Source organism: Siphateles boraxobius, unplaced genomic scaffold, assembly GCF_051911475.1.
Source record: "Siphateles boraxobius isolate OS27281-9 unplaced genomic scaffold, OSU_SipBor_1 35, whole genome shotgun sequence".
NCBI lineage: Eukaryota > Metazoa > Chordata > Actinopteri > Cypriniformes > Leuciscidae > Siphateles > Siphateles boraxobius.
Genome location: NW_027508975.1, coordinates 7785471 through 7806996, shown reverse-complemented (window position 1 = coordinate 7806996; position 21526 = coordinate 7785471). Strand labels below are relative to the sequence as shown.

Here is a 21526-nt window from a genome sequence, read left to right as displayed (position 1 = left end):
AGGGATTTATTATTTAGATATTTATTATTAATTAGTTTCTTCCTCTTTAGTAGATGCATTTTTATTTAAAGTTTCTTGCAATGCTCTTATTGCTGTGATGATCTCTCAAGGGCATAAGAAGGATAATGCAAAATAGCCTTGTTATATTTTCTGGATCACTGTTTTTTTTTTTTTTTTTGCGAATGAACCTTTAACTTTTCTTTGCCATTATGCTGCCTCTTAGTTTTTTTTAGGTTTTTTTTTGTGCTGGCTGAAGTAAGACAAAATGTACCTATATATATATATATATATATATATATAATTTTGACAATATTAACTACATTCTACAACAATAAAATTTTATTTATTTTATTTTATGCATGGACCTGCGCAATTTAACACTTTATATTATATTATAAATCAATGTATATGTTATATTTTTTCTGGATTGTTTTTCTTTGTATTTGTGAACCACTAAAGCATCCCAGTTCTCCTCAGCTGGCACAACCTGACAAACATCTCAGACCTCCATGTGCTCCTTTAATTTAACAAATCAATAGTGCTGCTATTAATTATGTTTGCCTCAAGAATGCGATCAATTCAAAGATCTTTAAACTAATAAATGAGCTAAAAAACAAGCACTGTGCCAGACTTCAAGCTATACAATCCCAATTTGTTGCTGTGCCAAGAGTGAAGGATATGGCAACAAGATGCAAAATCTATCCTTGTAAAATATATCTGTCCAACTTGGATTATGTGCCATGATATTAATCATCTCAACTGTGCAATCAAGACTTCTGCAAACTGTCCATTTACATGTGATAAACAGCTCTTGTGAAAGTTGTTCACTGTTTGTTTTTTTTTTTTTTTTTTTGCAGGGTCAGGTGATGTTCAGGAACGGGGAACGCATGGGAACCATAAAATTCACCCAGTTTCAAGGTAAGTCCATTAGATGGTCATTTTTCATGGTTAACAAGCCTTTTTATAGGCAATGCTGGATCGAATTCAGGTCGTTCAGCCAATGTGGATCATTCTCCGTGTTAAATGAACATCTCAATCTATGCCGGTGTCGTTTTGTAGAATATGTGTGACGCATATCTCAGTATGACGTTGAGTCAGCGCTTGTGCAATACATCACATAGATGGTCGTGTGCACAGCGGCGGCTTTGGTGCCGTCCTGTAGTTTAATGGGGGTCAGAGAATTCCCCTGCTTTGCCCTCTGATGTGATTAATCCAGTGTGTTTGTGTGTGTGTTTCCTGAGGCTAGGGGAGATTAACTCTGGTTTGTGGGATTTAATCTTGGTGCAGGGATTTCCCCCTCACACCCCATGGCAGCCGCAGGCCAGCGTTCCCCACCCTCTTCAGTCTTATCTGCTTCGGCACAGAGGCATCCCTCCCATAGCGTGTTACATCACCTCTTCAGACTGTATGTGGGAGCAGGCCGCAGGATTGGAGGGTTGTTTGGCTGAGGGGTGATTGAACTGTCTGTCAATATGAAGGCGAATGGCAGTCTGGGATAAACAATGAAAAAAAAAGAAAGGAGAAGCTGTTATCAGCAGCGCCCTGGAGATCGTCGTCTTCTACACCGAGAACAATCACAACTCACACTGACTCAAAGCGCACACTTGCTTTGGGCTCCGTCTTTCTTTGGGTTTCTCACTCTATTACTCTGCTTTCTGTATTTCTTCATCACTCGCTCACTCACACTCATATTCACTCAGTCACTTTCTCACTCATTTGTTAACTCGCATTAAAGATGGAGTAAGTGATTTTTGAGAATGATATTTGAAATCAACCCAAACAAACACACCCTTCCCTTCCGCCCCCTAAATGCACAAACATGCAATGTAAGAGTGGATGTCTCGTTATCTTAGCAGACACGAAGCAAAATAAAGCTTTGCGAAAAATAAAGCGAAGATTATGAACGAAAGACAAGGAAGAACAAAAAATTAACATACATTAGAAGAGTATTTACAAGCAAAAGTTGGTTATTAGTCGTCAGTAGCACACACTCAAAACCAATGTTACTCAAGCAGAAACAACACAACCTCTGTGTCCGTTTTCAGGTCTCTCCAGCACTGGAAAGCTTTTTTAATATTAACACGGGTCTTAAAGCTCTTGGCTGATCATAACCCTTCTATATTAGAAGAGATATTCCTTTGACCTTTTATCTTTTTTAATGTCTCTCAGCCATCTCTCTTTCAACAGTCTTTCTTCAAATCTCACTCTCTCTCCTCCCCCATCATGAGTGAAAACGCCCCCTACTGCTAATTGGCTACAATTTTGTTGGGGTGCTCAGTCCAATCTACTTTCAATAGTGTTTTACAGAATTCGCTTACTGCACCTTTAACTCGCTCACTCACTCACTCTCTCTCTCTCTCTCTCTGTCTCTCTCTCTCTCTCTCTCTCTCTCTCTCTCTCTCTCTCTCTCTCTCTCTCTCTCTCTCTCTCTCTCTCTCTCTCTCTCTCTCTGTCCCTCGCTGTTAAAGTATAGGAAGGATAGCCCAGGCTGAATATTTAAAGATGTGCTGATCCTCAATTGAACCTGCCATCCCTCTTTAGAGTCCTAGTCTGTCAGCTCCTATATCACACCTACTTAGCCTGGTTAAAACCAGACCCTTCTCGGTCGTAACTGAGTTAGGGTCTGGGGAAGGTTAATTCACAGCTCATTTCCAAAGGGGCGTCACCATGGACGTCGCTCAAATGCCTCTGTAAGCAATTGCATAGACCTTAAAACCAATCAGATCGATCGTCATCTTGTAAAGCCCGCCTCAACGTTTGTGATTGGTGACCCGATTTGGAGAGATTGGAAATGAGTTTGAATGGGCTCTTCGCCAGACTTGCAGACTTGCAGAGCAAATCTAACTTGCAGAGCAAATCTAAATTTGCCGGAAGTTCGTCTGGGTTTTCCCAGGCTAAGACCTACTGCCACCATACACCAAACCATCTGGACAGGACACTCAGAGCCATTTCTTAAACTAGTTATGTGACAATCACCTACTAACAAGATTGTGTTCGGGCCAAACTATTTCTTTCTCATCGCCTTTTTGAAAACTACTTTTCTGACCAATATTTAAGTCTTTATAAGTCATTACAGTTAACAACTAATAACGGAATGCTGTCCATCAGTTTACATGCTTGTGGTTTTCGTAGTGTCCCATTGATCTCATGGTCAGATAAGTACCTGAATGATGACGTTTACTACATGGAGCTCTGACATCACCTGATTATTAAGTCAATGATTCACCTGACACAACAAGACCACCTAGGGATTGAAGGAGGTCCATTAGTACTAGTACTAGTTAATCTATTTGGCTATGTGTTATTCACATGAAAGCTTGACCTAGTTTAACCCACAGCAGTTATATGTGGAAATCTGAGACCATCAGATGAATTGTATTGAGCAGAAAATGGGTTGGCGTCTCAGTTCAGTTCAATACAGTAGATGTTTAATGTTAGCAGTTAGGAAACTATATACTTCCAGGAGCTAAATGATAAATATCTTATTTCCTATGTTCTCTTTTTTTAAAGTTAGTTTTCATCTCTTGAAGGAATGCATTTTTCCCTGCAAGTGTGACTGTCAATACACAAGTAGTTTTAAAGCGAACACCAGGGAGAAATATTGAGTTTTAAGATAGCTTTTGGAATATACTTTGCCTTATATTTGCTTTCTGAGAGTAAGTCTTGTTCTGCTGGGAATTTATTGACACTAAGCTTTATTTTATTGCATCTTTGGATACAAAACCTCAAGTTACACCTAACCAACCATCTGTTTTCAACTTTAATACCTAGTTCAGTGTTTTGTTTTTCGTGTTTTTTTTGTTGTTGTTTTTTTTTTGTTTTTTTTGGTTAGCAATAACAAAGACAAAATGAAAAATATGCATTATGGTAATAAATGGAAGAAAAAAACTAATGAAAAAAAGAAAGAAGTAAAAACAGCATCATGTTACATGATCTGAAGGGTCATGTAACACTGAAGACTGGAGTAATGGCTGCTGAAAATACAATTTAAAAAAATAGAATAACTGGTGTTATAATGTTTCACAATATTACTGTTTTTATTGTATTTTAGATAAAATAAATGCATCTTTGAGAAGAATAAGAGACTTTCAAAAAATGTTAAATAATTTTACTAACACCAAACTTTTGAGCTTTTGTGTATGTCATGTTATAATTTGCAAAATAATTTTAACTATATTGTGCTAATTCATTCCGAGTAAAATAGGCTATAATTAATATATAGCAAAGCTAAATATTGACTTAATTTAAAGGTGCAGTAAGCGATTTAAAAAAATTAAAAAACGCTGTTGAAAAGTGCATCGGACTGAGCATCAAAGCACACTTGTAGCCAATTAGCAGTAAGGGGCGTGTCCACCCATGATGGGGGAGGGAAGAGAGCTCAGTGCAAAAGAAAGACAGTAGCAGAACAACTAGAGAGATGGCAGAGAAAATATAAAAGAGAAAAATGTCTGGGAAATATAACTTTGAAAAAAAGGGTTACGATCAGGCAAGAGGTAGGACCCGCATTAATATCGGAGAAGCTTTCCAGCGCTAGAGAGACCTTAAGGAGCGGCAAGGCCTGAAAATGGACGCAAGGTTGCTTTATTTCTTTATTTCTTCTCCATACGTGAGTAACGTTGGTTTTGCATAGTTTCACAGAACCTAAAATATGCTGTCTTTTGCTTAAATATACTCGTGTGTCATCTTCGCTTGTTTGTTCATTTGCATTATTATTATCTATCTATAAATTACTGGAACGTCTGTCTGTCTGTGTGTCTGTTATTCGCATATCTTTCGAACCGTTAGTCCGATGGATTTCAAACTTGACAGGTGTCTTGCTATGGGCACGAGTAAGTGCAGTGCCAAGTTTGACGTTGTTTGGATTGGAAATGCAAAAGATATTGGTAAATATATTGGTAAAAGAAGCACTTAGAAGGCTGTGGTTTAAAAATAAACATTCTGACATAAACACTAAACATTAAGTCAGCTACACTGTTTACATCTGAATATTATATTTTATTCACGGCCATCATTTGTAGTAGTCTATTCACAAATTGTTTGCTCAAGCGTAGCGTTTTTTCGGAGTTCACTGTGTGGCCTGCTCCCTGAATCGTCGCGCTTATTCATTTGTGGATGTTAACTGAATCTGTTAGTCAGCTACGCTGTTTACCTCTGAATATTATATTTAATTCTGGTGGACTTATTGTTAACGCTACTGTTTAATTGCAGCCTATGCTATTCACCAACTAAACATATCCTATTCAATGCGTTCACAGTCTCTTTCACGGCCATCATTTGTAGTAGCCTATCCACAAACTGTTTGCTCAAGCGTAGCTTTTTCTCGGAGTTCACTGTGTAGCTGCTCCCTGAATCGTCTAGGTCAATTTTCCATATTTTTTGTATGTCATTATATCAGTATCAGTATTTGCTTTCTACCATGCACAAATAAAAATGTCACTGAACTTTTTCTGTTTAATTGTAACAATGAGCACTCAAACACACCAAACTAACAAAAACACACACAAAAACTGATTTTGCACGGGCACTTTGCACTACTTATTATAAGCCTGGAATGTCTAAACCTCCTCCACCGCCCGTTTCAAGCATCGGCTCCCGAAGTGTGTCCAAAGAGAGATAACATACTCCTAATATATGTTTTTTCTTTTGATTTCTGCTTTTAAGGATCGCTATAAACCCTTAATCTAGGGACATTACTAATTAGTTACTTGGACTATCATGTTATGTAGGGAGCTGTTCATGAAAACTGTTTTATTTTCTGGGATGGAAGGGATGAGTTTGCCATCGAAGGAGTAGAGGAGCTAAATAACAATTAGACATTCGACCTGAATTATCATAGTAACACAAATTGCTTTCACTTATTGATGACATCATACCCTCAGGCGGCCGGCACAGCAGTTTCCGCAATAGTCGTCGCCTGTGTTGCATAGCGGGGGGCGGAGGCATCAAGATAGGGGATGTGATCCTTTTGGGTAGGGGTGTGTGTGTTTGTTTTGGTGATTTAAAAATATTAACAACTCTTACCAGAAATCACTTACTGCCCCTTTAAAGGACATTTTTGCCAAAGCAAAAAGTGTGTAAAATCTAACAATGCATACTTGTTTGAAAAGAGTTATTCATCATGAGAATGTTTCAATTCATTGTTTTTCCAGACTGTCTAATCAGGTGCCTTTTAATTGATGTGCAAATGCGTGAGGTTGCAATTTACATACTTTTTCAGGTCAACATCGCCCTGAGTATTTTGGGACAATATGTTGGGCAGGTTCTGCAGTGGAGCGCACAGAAACTAAATGTACTGTCTATTGTCATGTTTCTCTCTCGGGGCAGCCAGGCTTTGAATACACTGCTCTTATTTCCGTCGTCCTCTTGTTCTTGCTGTCTTTCACAGAGGGTCAAGAGGTGAAGGTGGGCGAGTACAACGCCATTGCAGATGTACTGGACCTTATCAACAACACCATCAGGTTCCAAGGTAGGAAAAGCCCCATTTGTGTGTGTTTACGGGTCAGCGTTTGAGTGAGAGAGAGACAGAAGGTTCACACGCCTGCCAATGTTGTGTACCCACTGGTCTGTGTGTGGTCATCTGAATAATTCAAGAGTAATTTTGCTGTTTGGCCACAATGACGTTCTTTTGTTTGGGGTTTTCCTTATTCCTGGAAGTTATTTTTTTTTTTTTTTTTTTGAGGAACACAGTGGTGGACAGGAAGTAAAACGTTTTATTGTCTTACTTTAATGGAACTTGTCAAGAGGGAATCTGAAGGAATCATTTGGGATACTTAACTCTTTCCCCACCATTGTTGAGATTTTCCATCAGTTATGACAAAACACTTCCCAGCCAATTGACCCTTCGCAAAGACCCCCCCCCCCCCCCCCCCCCCCTTAGTTACTGTCGCTATGTCCGACAAGCTATGCCGCTCTCACGCACACACCATGTTCTCACGCAGTGAAAATTACATTGCGTATCTGAGAGAAGACTGACAATACGCTGACAGACAGGACAGACCAGGTTACTTTTCGGTTACTTTTGATATTAAACATATTAAACAATGTCTCACCTTTCAAATTTGGTCATTTTTAAAAATATATTTAAACAATAAATACCGTTTTGTGACTCTTTAATGTGTCGTGACAGATCGCTGTAGAGCCTCAGTTAAAGCTGCTCGTGAACCGATCATCTCTTCCTTCTAGTTCATTTATAGCATCAAATAAACATGAATGAACTTAAGAAGGAATGTTGTTTTAACCGCGGAAAGGCATCAGTATATTCAGTTTTTCAAGTTCAAATCCTCCCATGTTAATCTACTAACTCTCCTGACTGCTTTGTCGGACAAAATGGCGGATGGCGAAGTATGATTGGTCAGATCACCTGTCAATCAAGCTCTCTGCGAAGGGTCAATTGATGAGTTTTTTCCAGCAAACTGTGTTTTTACTGTTATAGGGTAGGGCCGTTGTTACAGATCTTCTAAAATAGTACAGCATCTACAACAATACTACAACATCGGATAGAAGTTGTTAATGCGCAAGTAAGCTAATGTGATCAGCACGATGTAACAGCATATAAATCAAAACTGCCCAACGTTACTGAGAAAAATGCCGAAACCTGCAAAGAGGTATAGGACTGTGCAAACTTTGTTGTGTTGATGGACTCAATCCTTCCGAACTGGTCAAAGGCTTTGACAAAAACATGATTTTCTTAGCTTTTTGTTAAAAAAAATGTTTTGAAGGAATTTACCCACATTCAGTGTGTTGATATACAAAATTATGAATGAGGCTGAATAAAATGTTTTAGGCTATGTTCCTTCTTTTGATATATTCACTGTTTAAATATTCATACAACAAATTATTCTGGGGGCCATGAAATATTTGTGTATAATATGATCAAAAATGCTGGTGCTGGCTGGCAACTTAAAATAATACTCTGGTGGGAAAAGATTTAAGAGAGAAAAAATGTCCAAACACTCACCCCAACTGAGATTGCTTTCTAAATGAAAAAGAGTAAACCATTTGCTTCTGAGCTAATAGCAGTAAAGCCTCACAGTTGTACATGAAATCACCAAGGTTGTGAAGTCACACAAATAACTCTTGACTTATTTTGGTGACTCATTTGGTTTAAGTGCTGTACTGTCTTCCAACTTCTCATTATGATGTAAGATCTAATCGCATCTTACATCACGTTCACCGTTTTTAAACCCATCCACAAATATTACTATGTAACATTGTGCCGAAATAGAGCTAATACTGTATGTCACATGAGTGGCATTTTAAAATATTAGTCATTTAAATTACACAGGGAAATGTTGAGAGCTTTCTCTGAGATGACGTTCTTTGAGATGACTCCAAGAGTAACTGACTGTGAACCATCATGACTCTCGTAGGTGTTGAACCGCCGAAGGATCGGACGTTTGTGCGTCTGCAGCGCCGGCAAATAAACGTCCCCCTCTACAGCATCCTGTCTACCATCACTATCCTGGGCATGCTCATGGCAGGAGCCTTCCTCTTCTTTAACATCAAAAACCGCAACCACAGGTCAGGATTGAGCGAGACCAAGACAGGAAATAGTTCACACTGGAAATCTGGGATCTTTTGATTAATGTGGAAATCAGTTTTATGATTTAAAAAAAAATGTAATAGAAAAGTTATAATAGATAATGAACGCAAAGTTTTTTTGTAAAAAAAGTTTCTTGAGCACCAAATCAGAATGGTTTTTAAATGATCATGTGACACTGAAGACTGGAGTAATGACTGGTGAAAATTCAGCTTTGCGGTCATTGAAATACATTACATTTTAAAATGTATTATTCAGGATTTGTACTTTTGTCAGATATTCTTGATTCCAAGAATATGCTCTTTCATTCAATCTTTTATTTAAATTATTATTTTGACAATATAAACTGCAATGGGATATTTTGCATAAAAGTTTTTAAATAATGCAAAATAAAGGCATTTGAGCATTTGGATCCCACAGTATATGATGCAGTCATGGATGTAGATTCTCATTTAATTTCAGTTGTTAATAATACATGAAATGTGAATATTTAATGTATCAGCTGTGTGTTTTCCTCCATCTACAGGCTGATCAAAATGTCGAGTCCCTATATGAACAACCTGATCATTCTGGGTGGCCTGCTGTCGTACGCCTCCATTTTCCTCTTTGGTCTGGATGGATCTTTTGTGTCAGACAAGGAGTTTGAGACCCTCTGTACTGTGAGTAATGACTGATTTCTGTGAATCAGATATGAATATGTCTAGAACATGGGTTAGTTGTCTCTTTTTTTTGTCCCGTAAGTGTTCTGAGGGTACAATTATGTGCTGTAATGGATAAATTGTCACAATGATAAACAAACATATGATGAAATTGGAATTTTAGTTTGAATGATATTGTTAATTATTCTAATTTAGAATTTCGTTGGTGTTTTAAACCAACATGCCAAACCAGTGCTAGAGAAAACAAGCATTCGGGCAACTGGATATCTGACTCAAAACCTTTTTTAGATTTCGATAGCTTCGCCTGTGCCAACCTCCACAGGGACAACTGTCCCTGGTCTCCTCTATATTTGAATCTGAACGCTTTTCACCTCTACTCAGGCTGTATCACCAAACTGAGTAAGCAGGATTGGATGTGTCTCGTCACGCCTCCACTGTCTGTTTGCATGTGACCATAATCCACCTTTTAATTATGAGGCTTTGGCTACTGCAGTAACTCCAGTCACAGGGGAAATAGCTCACAAATGTGTTGAGCAGGGCACATGCTACCTGCCTGAGACGGGCTATGTTCTCTACGGCCTGTTGAAGTTTTTCATATAAAGGATGGGGTGAATTTGGGCAATTAATATTCTTTTTTCTTGGACTCAAAGACAAATGGTTAGAACTCAACAATAAACTTTTTCCGTTAATATATTTTGAACATTAGAAACAATTTTTTATGTGTCAGAGAGAACTTAATTATGTTTACAATTAATTAGAAATGTATTATTTGTATTTTTAATTAATGTTTTCGGTCACATTTTTAATTTAGGGGACAATTCTCACTATAAACTACGACTTTTGCCTCAATAAATTCCTAATAACTGCTTATTAATTGTTAGTAAGGTAGTTTTTAAGTTTAGGTATTGGGTAGGATTACAGGATGTAGAATATGTCATGCAGAAAAAGGCATTAATATGTCCTCAATAAGTACTAATAAACAGCCAAAATTCTTCTAATTTTCTTTACCAATAATACAGTTACAATAAGTTAACAATCTAATTTAGGTTTATAAACAATGATATGTGACCATTTTTACAGCTGCAACTATTAACATATCTGACAACTATAAATTCATAATCACATGTTGAGTTACATTCAGTACATCACAAAAAACCACATCAAATCTTAACAAAACAAGATTTAGTGACAGTCCTGCCTTATAGATGCTGAGAATTACTTTCCCAGAGGAGCTCAGAATAAAGAACACTAGATCTGTGGAAGAGGGTCAGATGATGAAGAGAGGACAAAAAGAAAAGAAAAAAGCTTCAGGAACTTCTACAACTTACACAGAATTCAAAACACACCCTGCCACCCGATTTGCTTTCTGATAGTAGAAGTGGGATCACTATATTTTTTATGGTTTTGCAGTTTCTGCTGCTTTGTATTCTATAGACTGGTGTAATCTTGGTTTTTGGGGTAGCATTCCAGTGCCTAAAATATAATAACTATTGGTTTGTAACAACCATGTTTTACTTTCACATTTAACGTTTTTAGGTCCGTACATGGATCCTCATTGTGGGTTACACAACAGCGTTTGGCGCCATGTTTGCGAAGACCTGGAGAGTGCACGCCATCTTCAAGAATGTAAAGATGAAGAAGAAGGTGAGAAATAGACTTTCAAAGCATTTCAGTTACAACATAGCACTCTATTTAGATCTTAAAGTAAACCTCACAAAGCAACATTACAGCTCCAGGTCACACTGGCGCATTACACTAGCGAAAACAAATATACTGTTTCAAATTATCATTATCATGATCAATGAAAATTATTTAATTTCATTAATAATATACTGGAAACGGATACACAACCGTTCAAAAGTTTGGGGTCAATAAATGTTTTTGTTTTTGAAAATGTCCTTGTGCTCACCAAGGAATACAAAACAGTAATTTTGTGAAATATTATACAATTTTTAAATAACTATTTTCTATTGTAATATAGATAATATGTGATGGCAAAGCTGAATTTTCAACATCATTACTCCAGGCTTCAGTGTCACATGATCGTTCAGAAATCATTCTAATATGCTGATTCTGCTGCTCAAGAAACATTTGCTATTATTATACAATTGTGCTGCTTAATATATATTGTATATATTTTTTAGACCATGATACATTTTTACAGGATTCTGTAATGAATGCAAAGTTCAAAAGAACAGCATTTACTTGAAATGGAAACTTGTGTAACATTATAAATGTCTTTACTGTTACTTTTTATCAATGTAATGTGCATTGCTGATCAAAACTATTAATTTCTTTTTAAAAATCTTACTGACCCCAAACTTTTGGTCATATGGCTGGATTAATTGGGTTCAAGTGTGGCAGAACACACAGGAACTGGTATAATTTGTCATCTGCTTTATTATGATTACATTTCACTGCAGTTTTATGGTAAGATTTTTATATTTAATAATTTTTTAAGGAATTATAATACAAAAAAAACAGAACTTGATGAAATTATACTGCAGTTTATACATGGATGTTGTAATGGAGATGTAGATAATGAGATGGAGAAACGAAGAAGGGAAAGATATTTGTAGAAGGAGAGACCGGTTCCATGCTTAAAGCATCATGGGAAAGCAACGTTGCCACTGGGCTGTCAGCTGTCTAATTTTTCAAGTGCCAAAAAGCTAAAATATAGAAATGCTCTCTTCACTGAAGGTCAGTTTGCTGTCTCCATGCTCAGTTTCCTGACATATCAAGAAGCAACCGGCACTGCCAGTGCTAACCAATGAATCTCTGATCTCTTCTAAAGAACAATGTCTTCCTGCTCCGCTAGACACGGTCTCCACAAGTCTGCCTATGAATTTCCTCCGCAAGAAAAAGCATCACACTATGGGGAATAGTGCAGTGGGTTTCTTTTGAACTGTAGCTATACGCACAAGCGCATCCATGCAGGTCTTTAACACAACAGATTCGTGCATGCACACTGACCTCCTTTCATACGCTCTTTCTCTCCCTGCTCTTGTTTTTCAATGCAGCGTAAGAATGTGGCGAGTGAGGCAGCTGATACTGTATGACAGTGCTGTAAAGGATGGCTAGCCACAGCTCCAGCACCCTGCTGGCCATCTTTATTTATAGAGCTCACAGCCTGCTTCCACTGCTGCAGTCAGAATCAGTGGGAGGATTTCAATTCAATTCAATTCAATTCAAATTTATTTGTATAGCGCTTTTCACAATACACATTGTCTCAAAGCAGCTTTACAGAAATTGCATTTCGGAAATGTACATAGAAAAATACAGTTAGTTAATCAAGTATTAATTTATGGCATAACATATCGCCGGCTTTGAGTCGTCTCTTCACAGGCGTCGAGTCGTCTCTTCACAGGCGTTGGGGCATCTGAAGTCTCCGTGAGAGGCTGGATACAAACTGGAGCTGACGAACGCTATTTACCTCGGGACTAGCGTCCCGAGATAACAGCAGAAAGGCAGATGGGAAATAATTAGCATAGCTGATGTTCATAATGTTAATGCATTCGAACCGATTCAGCAGTATCAAAGGTTAAGCATTAAGTGAATGCTTGGTTAAAGAGATGCGTCTTTAATCTAGTTTTAAACTGGGACAGCGAGTCTGAGGCTCGTACAATATCAGGAAGGCTATTCCAGAGTTTAGGAGCTAAATGCGAGAACGCCCTCCCTCCTTTAGTGGACTTAGATATCCTAGGAATGACCAGAAGCCTCGAATTTAGTGATCTTAAAGAGCGCGATGGATTGTATGGCGATAGAAGGTCTGTTAAATACACAGGAGCTAAACCATTTAGGGCTTTATAGGTCAGTAGGAATACTTTGTAATTGATACGTAACTTAATAGGTAACCAGTGTAGAGATGATAAAATAGGTGTTATATGATCATATTTTCTTGATCTAGTAAGAACTCTAGCAGCTGCATTTTGCACTAACTGTAGCTTGTTAATTGAGGATGTAGGACAGCCAGCTAATAAAGCATTACAGTAATCTAGTCTCGAGGTCATGAAAGCATGAACTAACTTTTCTGCATCAGAAACAGATAGCATGTTGCGTAGCTTAGCAATGTTTCTAAGGTGGAAAAAGGCTGTTCTTGTAATATATGAAATATGATTTTCGAAAGTCAAGTTGCGGTCTAGTATAACACCCAGGTCTTTTACTGTAGTGGATAAAGTAACAGGACATCCTTCTAAATTAAAGTTGTATTGTAAGGGATTTTGTGGGTAGTTTTTTGGACCAATAAGTAGTACCTCCGTTTTATCTGAATTTAATAGCAGGAAATTACACGTCATCCAGCATTTTATATCATTTAGACACTCTGTCAATTTAGATAAGTTAGTGTTTTCATCTGGTCGTGATGAGATATATAATTGAGTGTCATCAGCATAACAGTGGAAATTAATTCCATGTTTTCTTATAATATTACCAAGTGGCAGCATATATATTGAGAATAGCAGAGGGCCTAACACCGATCCTTGCGGCACTCCATAGTCTACTGACGTTATCTTTGATTTTTCCCCATTTAGACAGACAAAATGGTAACGGTCTGATAAGTAAGATCTAAACCAGCTTAATGCCTGTCCCTGAACACCAGTGTAGTTTTGTAGTCGATCCAGGAGTATTTTATGATCGATAGTGTCGAACGCAGCGCTTAGATCGAGTAGAACTAGTATTGAGATACAGCCTTGGTCAGAAGCTAAAAGTAAATCATTTGTAATTTTAACTAGCGCAGTTTCTGTGCTATGATGCGGTCTGAATCCCGACTGGAATTTTTCATAGATATCATTTTCTTGTAAGAAAGAGCACAATTGAGCGGACACAATTTTTTCTAGTATTTTAGACATAAATGGAAGATTTGAGATGGGTCTGTAATTTGCTAAGTTATTTGGATCTAATTGCGGTTTCTTAATGAGAGGTTTTATTACTGCCAGCTTGAATATTTTTGGAACATGACCTAAAAATAAAGACGAGTTAATAATATTAAGAAGAGGCTCTTCGACTACAGGTAACACTTCTTTCAGTAGTTTAGTGGGTATTGGATCTAATAAACATGTTGTTGGTTTCGATGCAATGATAAGTTTATTTAGCTCTTCCTGTCCTATAGTTGTAAATCGGTGTAGTTGTTCTAGAGGGGCCATAATTGAGGCTGAATCATAAGACATCATAGAGGATTGTATATTTACAATTGTGTTTCGGATGCTTTCTATTTTCTCATTGAAGTAATTCATAAAATCATTACTACTATATTGTAATGGAATATTTTGCTCTGGTGATGTTTGTTTATTTGTTAGTCTAGCCACGGTGTTGAATAAAAACCTTGGATTATTTTGGTTATTTTCTATTAGTTTGCGGAGATGCTCAGCCCTTGCTGCTTTTAGAGCCTTTTTATAACGTGACATACTGTCTTTCCACGCGATTCTAAAGACCTCTAAATTAGTTTGTTTCCATTTACGCTCTAAGTTACGAGTTTCTCTCTTGATTGCATGCGTAGCACTGTTGTACCATGGTGCTTTAGTTTTCTCTCTTACCTTTTTTAATCTAATTGGTGCAACAATATCTAGTGTACTAGAGAACATGGTGCTCAAACTGCTAGTCATTTCCTCTAGTTCATCTGTTTGTTTGGGTGCACTGCGCAGCTGAGATAGATCAGGTAAGCTATTTGAGAATCTATCTATAGTGGTTGGAAGGATTGTTCTGCCTGGTCGATAACGTTGCGCAACGTGACAAATTTCAGCAGTACGTATTATACAAGTTACCATGTAATGATCAGTGAGATCATCACTTTGCGGTATAATATTTATATCAGTTGGATTGGTTCCATATGATATAATTAAATCTAGTGTATGATTTAGACGATGAGTGGGACCGCTGACGTTTTGCGTGACCCCAAAGGAGTTTAATAAATCTGTAAACGCAGTCCCTAACGCATCATTTGTATTATCTACGTGTATGTTAAAGTCTCCAACAATTATTGCTTTATCGACATTGACCAATAGATCTGAGAGAAAGTATGCAAACTCTTTTAGGAAATCAGCATAGGGCCCTGGAGGTCTATATAGGGTAGCCAAGGCTAGAGATAATATGGATTTGTTTCTTGCATCTAAGAGCGTAACATTTAGCACAAGTACTTCAAACGAATTAAACCTGTGACCTGTTTTCTGAGTAACATTAAGAATATCTCTATAGATTGTTGCAACCCCGCCGCCACGACCGATCAGACGGGGCTCATGCTTATAACAGTATCCTGGTGGAGTGGACTCATTTAGACCGAAATAATCATTTGGTTTAAGCCAGGTTTCAGTAAGGCAAAGTACATCGAAACTATTATCTGTGACCATTTCATTTACAATAACCGCCTTAGGTGTGAGCGATCTAATGTTTAGAAGACCTAGCTTTAGAAATTGTTTTTGTTCACTGATATTTAGATTTTCTGGTTTAATTACAATAAGATTTTTGCTAGATCCTACACTAGATTTATTGTTTGGCCTCACTAAGCGAGGAATAGACACAGTTTCTATATAATGTTCTACACTACTTATATCAATTAAGTTGGGACAGCAAAGACTGTGATTTGGACTTTGACTTACTAGTTACTTACTTACTAATTTCAAGCAGAATATATACAGAAAGAGAGACAGAGGGTGATAAACAATGCTGCAGGTAAACTAGGTAACCGAGAGAACTCATCATTTCAAAGGAATCTTCCTATATTAGTATTATTTATAGGGATGTCCCCAGCCGCTCTCAGGGATTGGTATCAGGGCCGATTAAGAATTTTTTTTTAACTGATCGGTATTGGCTATCCAAGTGGGTTTGGAAGCCGCTATTAAAATTAAACGAAGAACCGCAAATGTGCATGTGTGACATGCGAGAACCAATAAGGTCTGTTTTAACGTGTCACACATGTACGTTGAGCTTTCGTGTTAGCATATTTGATGCGCACTTTTGTAACAAAGTCATTTTTATTTTTAAAAAAATTCTAGTTGAGCCCCCAGCGTGAGTTTTTTAAGGCGAATGGTATTTTAGAACGTATCACCTTATTATTTCCATGGCAACGCGTCATGCTTGTCATGTGACAGACCGTAGCCACAACAGTGCGTAATAATAGACCCCTTTTGCGCCGACGACACAATTACGCCACGGCGTTAGCTGGAGGCAAAACAAGTGTGAAAACTGGAGGCAGCCAATACAAACCAGCGCAGATTCGGCTACATAATAAGGATCTTAAATTATTATTATAATTATTATTAAATGACATCTTGTTGTGTTTCTGGGTGCAAGAATCACCTACAGGATTCAATTTGAAAGTTTATTGCATAATGTTTTCTAAATTATTGTGATTATTTGTGAATCATCTATGATTGTATACATTGTTGTGATTGATTGTGATAGACTTTTGAAGAACCTGGTAAGAAAGAATAATGAAATACATAGTTAATTAATATAATTTTAATACATAACAAATATTTTCATTTCTAGAAAATATTCACATCATTAAAATTGCACTGCAATGTCACTTTACATTGTCGTCTTCTGGCCTTGGCGCTGGGCAGGACTGCGCAATGTAACGTTGCCACAAGTCAAGACCATTCATCACATAGTTATAGGCATCTAAAGATGTATATGCCCTCAGATTCTCTTTACGTTCAGTTTCTCTATCAGGTAGGTGTAGATGTCAGGCCACTCAACCGAGGTCACATTAATCCGGTCAGATCGTCCATCCATTGCCTGAGCGTGTACGGGCCGGCCAATCTGGTTCCGTTCCTTAAAATTAACTTTTGCAAATAACAATCGCGGTCCTGGACAGTGAGTGACCTTGCATATTAAGATAAAATCTGATTTTCTCCCGTCATTGTTAAAAAACTAGCGAAAAGACTAGCGTTAGTGAAGCGGCCAGAGGGATCGTTCTGCGTCCACCTAAGCTCCGCCCACATAAAAACGTCATCATGTTTACCAACTGAAAAAGGGTCTATAGATGCATTTCTTTTAAGTCATTTTTCCTTTTTTATTTAACATATTCACAGACTTGATAACTATATCATGAGCTACTGTATCTGATATTCCGATTCTCAAATATGTATACGTGAGTGTGTTTTGTCATTTAAAAACCTTTTATAATGATCATGTTAGTTGATCTATGACACGCGATGGGCGCCGCCATGTTAGTTTGCACTGCAATTCAGAGAATCGTGAACAGGGAGAAGAATAGAGTAAACTATATAGTTACCTATACAATGTATATAAGATATGAATAAAACACGTCATCAAATTACAATACAAAGGATTATTATTGCCGCTTCCATAGACATCAGTGTGTATTTTACAAACTACAAATGTATTGTTTTGCTAGTACTTATGTGTATTTAAATGTCTGAAATAAAACTAATGTGGTTGAAAACCCAGTTCAAAAGTTATATGTCAAGCGCTGAGTGTGTCCGTCTGTGGCTCAGCTCCATCTTAAACACGAAAGCACATTTGAATTTAGCAGTTGATCACATGATGCACTGAACGTTCAAATCACACCGGTGTGATCATGTGTGAAAGGGTTAATATATATATATATATATATATATATATATATATATATATATATATATATATATATGAGAGAGAGAGAGTATCTTATTATTAGATAATATAATTACTAAATAATATATAATATTATTACTATTATAATAATTGTTATATTGGAATTACTCTGTAGTGATAGATGCCCCTTTTTTACATTTGGGCTCCTGCTCTTGAGAAACTCTCTGCACATCCCTGTATACATTGGATTGATTTTAATAACTTTAATGTACTTGAATTGCACTAAACACTTACAAGTATCGGATCAAGGCTCAGTAAACTGAATATTCAGTGACTGATCAGATCGGAGGCACAAAAAAAGCTTGATCGGACATTCCTAATTATTTATATACTGTTGTAGTGTTTATTAACTCTTTCCCCACCAGCATTTTTTTTTAAATTGCCAGCCACCGCCAGCATTTTTGATCATTTTCACAAAAAGAACAGTCCCTCTGCTTTTAAACAAACAAAAAAATGTTTTATTCTAGCTTCATGAAGTTGAACACATTGCAATGTATACATTATGTCAACATCGATTTCTATTTTATTCATTTTAATTTTAATTAAGGAACAACAAAAGTCCTGTTATCCCTCATAACGGACTTGCAATCAAAGGTTTAGAAAGAGTATGTGATGTAATTCCAGCTTGATACATTGCGTGTCAGTTTTTTTTTTCCCTGGTGTCCTCTCTTTAGTTGCACTTTCACACTCAATTAGTAGTTCTTAACTAGACCCTCTGCATATAAATAAATTCAGAGACAGGTAATGCCCAGGCTCAGAGCTTTAATCCCTCTGGCACTTCAGTGTGCAGGATGCTGGCAGTGAGCGGACTCTCGCTCCACACAGTGATGGACTGCTGGGCTTTGGCACTTTAAAGCGATGGCTGCTGTCAGGACTGTGTTTTGTGAGTGTGCATGTGGGTTTGCCATCTCTTTATCAAGCTGAGAAGCAGTCTCACAGTATGTGACTCCGCGGACAGCCCATTGCAAATCAGCCTACGTTCGATGCGGGTCCGGTGGTCCGAGGGGTCTGTTAAAGTCTTTCACTCAGGGCGCAACGAGGGTTAAGTCAATCACCTCTGTGGACCGTGAAGGAACAAAGCAGATACACACTCAAACATGCTTTCACAGCACACAGTGATGTTTGCTTTAGTTTGTTTCTTTTTTTGTATACATGTTTTTTAGTTGTTTGTGGGTATATTTATCTTCTCTAAAATTAGTTGGACCACAGATTTTTAGTCTTAAAATCATTATTTTCTCACCCCATGTCATTCCAAACCAGGATGTTTTTTTTATTTTGTGCAACACAAAAAAGATACTCAGTGTTTTTATGTCCATACAGTAAAAGTCAAAGGAATCCGGTGTTGTTTTGGACCTCACTGACGTTCATTACATGGACAAAAACGGTTCAAATGTTCTGAAATCCTTCCTCGTTGCATTTTTCATGCAATTATATTGGGACTGAAAACAACAACAACAAAAACTTTATCATGAAACCATTAGAAATCCAGAGAGCTGTTATTGAGTCAGTGAGATGAATTGAGAACGAATCATTCAGATCAATTTATTAAATGAAAAGATTCAGTTCTAAAGAATTGTTCTTTCATGATTCAGACATTTGTTGCTTGTCTCAAGGTGAGCTGGGAGGGAAACAGCTTAGAGCTTAGTATCATTGCTATATTGTTATAATTTTTGTTCATATTTTGAATTATATTGTATTTACATATTTTCTTTCTTCACAAAATTTTTGTTTTGTGTTTTGTCATTTTTATTAGCTTTTTAATTATGACTACAGTATATAGTCTGCATTTTTATTTATTAGTTTTAGTGTATTTACTTTAGTTATTTAAGTGTGTTAAATTAAACTAAATGGAAATGAGAAATGTTTGGCAACTTGCTGAATAAAATGTTTTAGTTAACATTTATTTCAACTGATTCATTTTTTGAATCATTGTTTTTGGTTTAGTTTTAGTTAACGATAACAACCCTGCTTCAGAAGACTTGATATAAAGCGCATGAGTTATTACTTTTGGGGATGCAGAATAAGTTAAAATATTCATTATTTTATGTTATAAACCTACGTACACATCCACATACTGCATAATGCATCATTCAGACTGCATTATGGAACATACAGCGTCACAAATAGATGGCATCAGAGATGTGTGCATCTGTAAATTCAATCAGACACAAGCACATGATGGCCTGCATAACTTAGACTGAGCACAAACACAATCTGACACTAATGCACCACATGCTCTTGTTGACCTACAGCAATAATCTTGTACAAACGGTGAGCAATTTGAACTGTGAATACAAAAGCTTAAACAATTGGGTCTTAAAACCAAGTGTTATTGGTTTACGAGCTCATGATTTGCAACATTAAATGTGAAGTGTGTCATTCTTTCTATGTAAAAGAACAACTTCCCTGTTAAATGTGCACATATGTCTATAATTTGGCCATATGCGTCAGTGTTTGTTTAAAGGGATACTTTAGCAAATTTCTAATGGTAGATGGGGGTGAAAAGTAGTTTTTGGGGAAACCTGTTTGAAAACAGTTATTTCTTTTTCCCTTTTTTTATACCTATGAACTAGACAGAGTCTTCCGAGAATCATTTGCAATTATTTTTTTTTGGAGGGTATATTTACAATTATTGCAAACAGCCATTATTTGGCAAAGGCTATTTACACTAACTCCGCCCACCTTACTGGTTAGGCCAGAAAGAATGACAAAAGAAGCCAATCCAGCAACCGGTAGAGTGGTGCGGAGAGTAAGGACTCTCCATTTAGGTTTTGACGTAAATTTGAAATTTCGAATCCATGTATTTCCGACCTTTTCCCATCGCATATCAGCTCAAAGAAGTGATGTAAATAAAGGTGCTATCAGGAATTTAAAAGTCCTGAAATTGAAATTTGATTAATTCATTATTTCAATACATATAATAATATATACTGTTGTTGCTATTATTGCATACTGTTTTATAAAGTACTACAATCCACTGAGGTGAAAAACTATATCTGACACTATTGGCACAAAGTATGAATAGTTACAGTTAATGCAAAGAAAAAGCTGCTATTTTCACTTAGTAAATAACTTATTTGCTATTTGCACTTAGTGCAAACAACTTAAACTTAATTTTAAGTTCAGGGGCTATTTGTAGTTGTAAAAATGTGGGGCGGAGGATTTAGGACCGCTATTCGTATTTGACCCATCATCACCTTCCGCTTGCTGAGATAAAAGGAGATTTTGTGCAATAAAGTGAAGGTCAATGGTCATATGGCCAAGCATTGCTTTCAGTGATTGTGCTAATGCTACTTGAAGCATCATGATCCTGTGTTATTTCACATGTCTGGCCATTTAATGAAACCATCAACCTTTGTTTGATTGAAGATAAAGAGCATCCATTCTGATAGAATTCAGTATGGCGCTCAATGGTTGCTCACCACCTCCTTGTTTCCCACGACGCAAGGTTTTGGTAAGCCATCAAAAGACATCAGATCAAAACGAGTTAGCATTTTTATTCTGAATCATGGAAGAATTTGTTCGTTCCCGCCGTCTGAATACACGCAGGCCTCCTCGCGATGACCTTTCTTTTGATTTGGGTTCTGGTCAGGTCAACCACTGTTAAATAGAAGAAAAGAGAAAAAGATCAGACAGGAACAGCGCTTTCATCCACAAAGGTTCAGAATGCGAGAGAAGATCATGTGTTTGAATTGAGCGAACAGCCCATTGATGGATCCTGCCCATCTCTGCCTCT

General features: G+C 37.1%; 1 protein-coding gene across 1 annotated transcript in view; it reads left to right on the top strand.

Annotated features, from left to right (window-relative positions):
* The window catches only part of gabbr2 (gamma-aminobutyric acid (GABA) B receptor, 2), a 241708-nt gene that overhangs the window by 175987 nt on the left and 44195 nt on the right, over nucleotides 1-21526 (top strand). The window contains exons 8-12 of the mRNA XM_077196192.1: nucleotides 858-918; nucleotides 6386-6466; nucleotides 8370-8520; nucleotides 9066-9198; nucleotides 10735-10842. Of these exons, the coding sequence (XP_077052307.1) occupies nucleotides 858-918; nucleotides 6386-6466; nucleotides 8370-8520; nucleotides 9066-9198; nucleotides 10735-10842 (534 nt within the window). The remainder of the gene's footprint in view (nucleotides 1-857; nucleotides 919-6385; nucleotides 6467-8369; nucleotides 8521-9065; nucleotides 9199-10734; nucleotides 10843-21526) is intronic.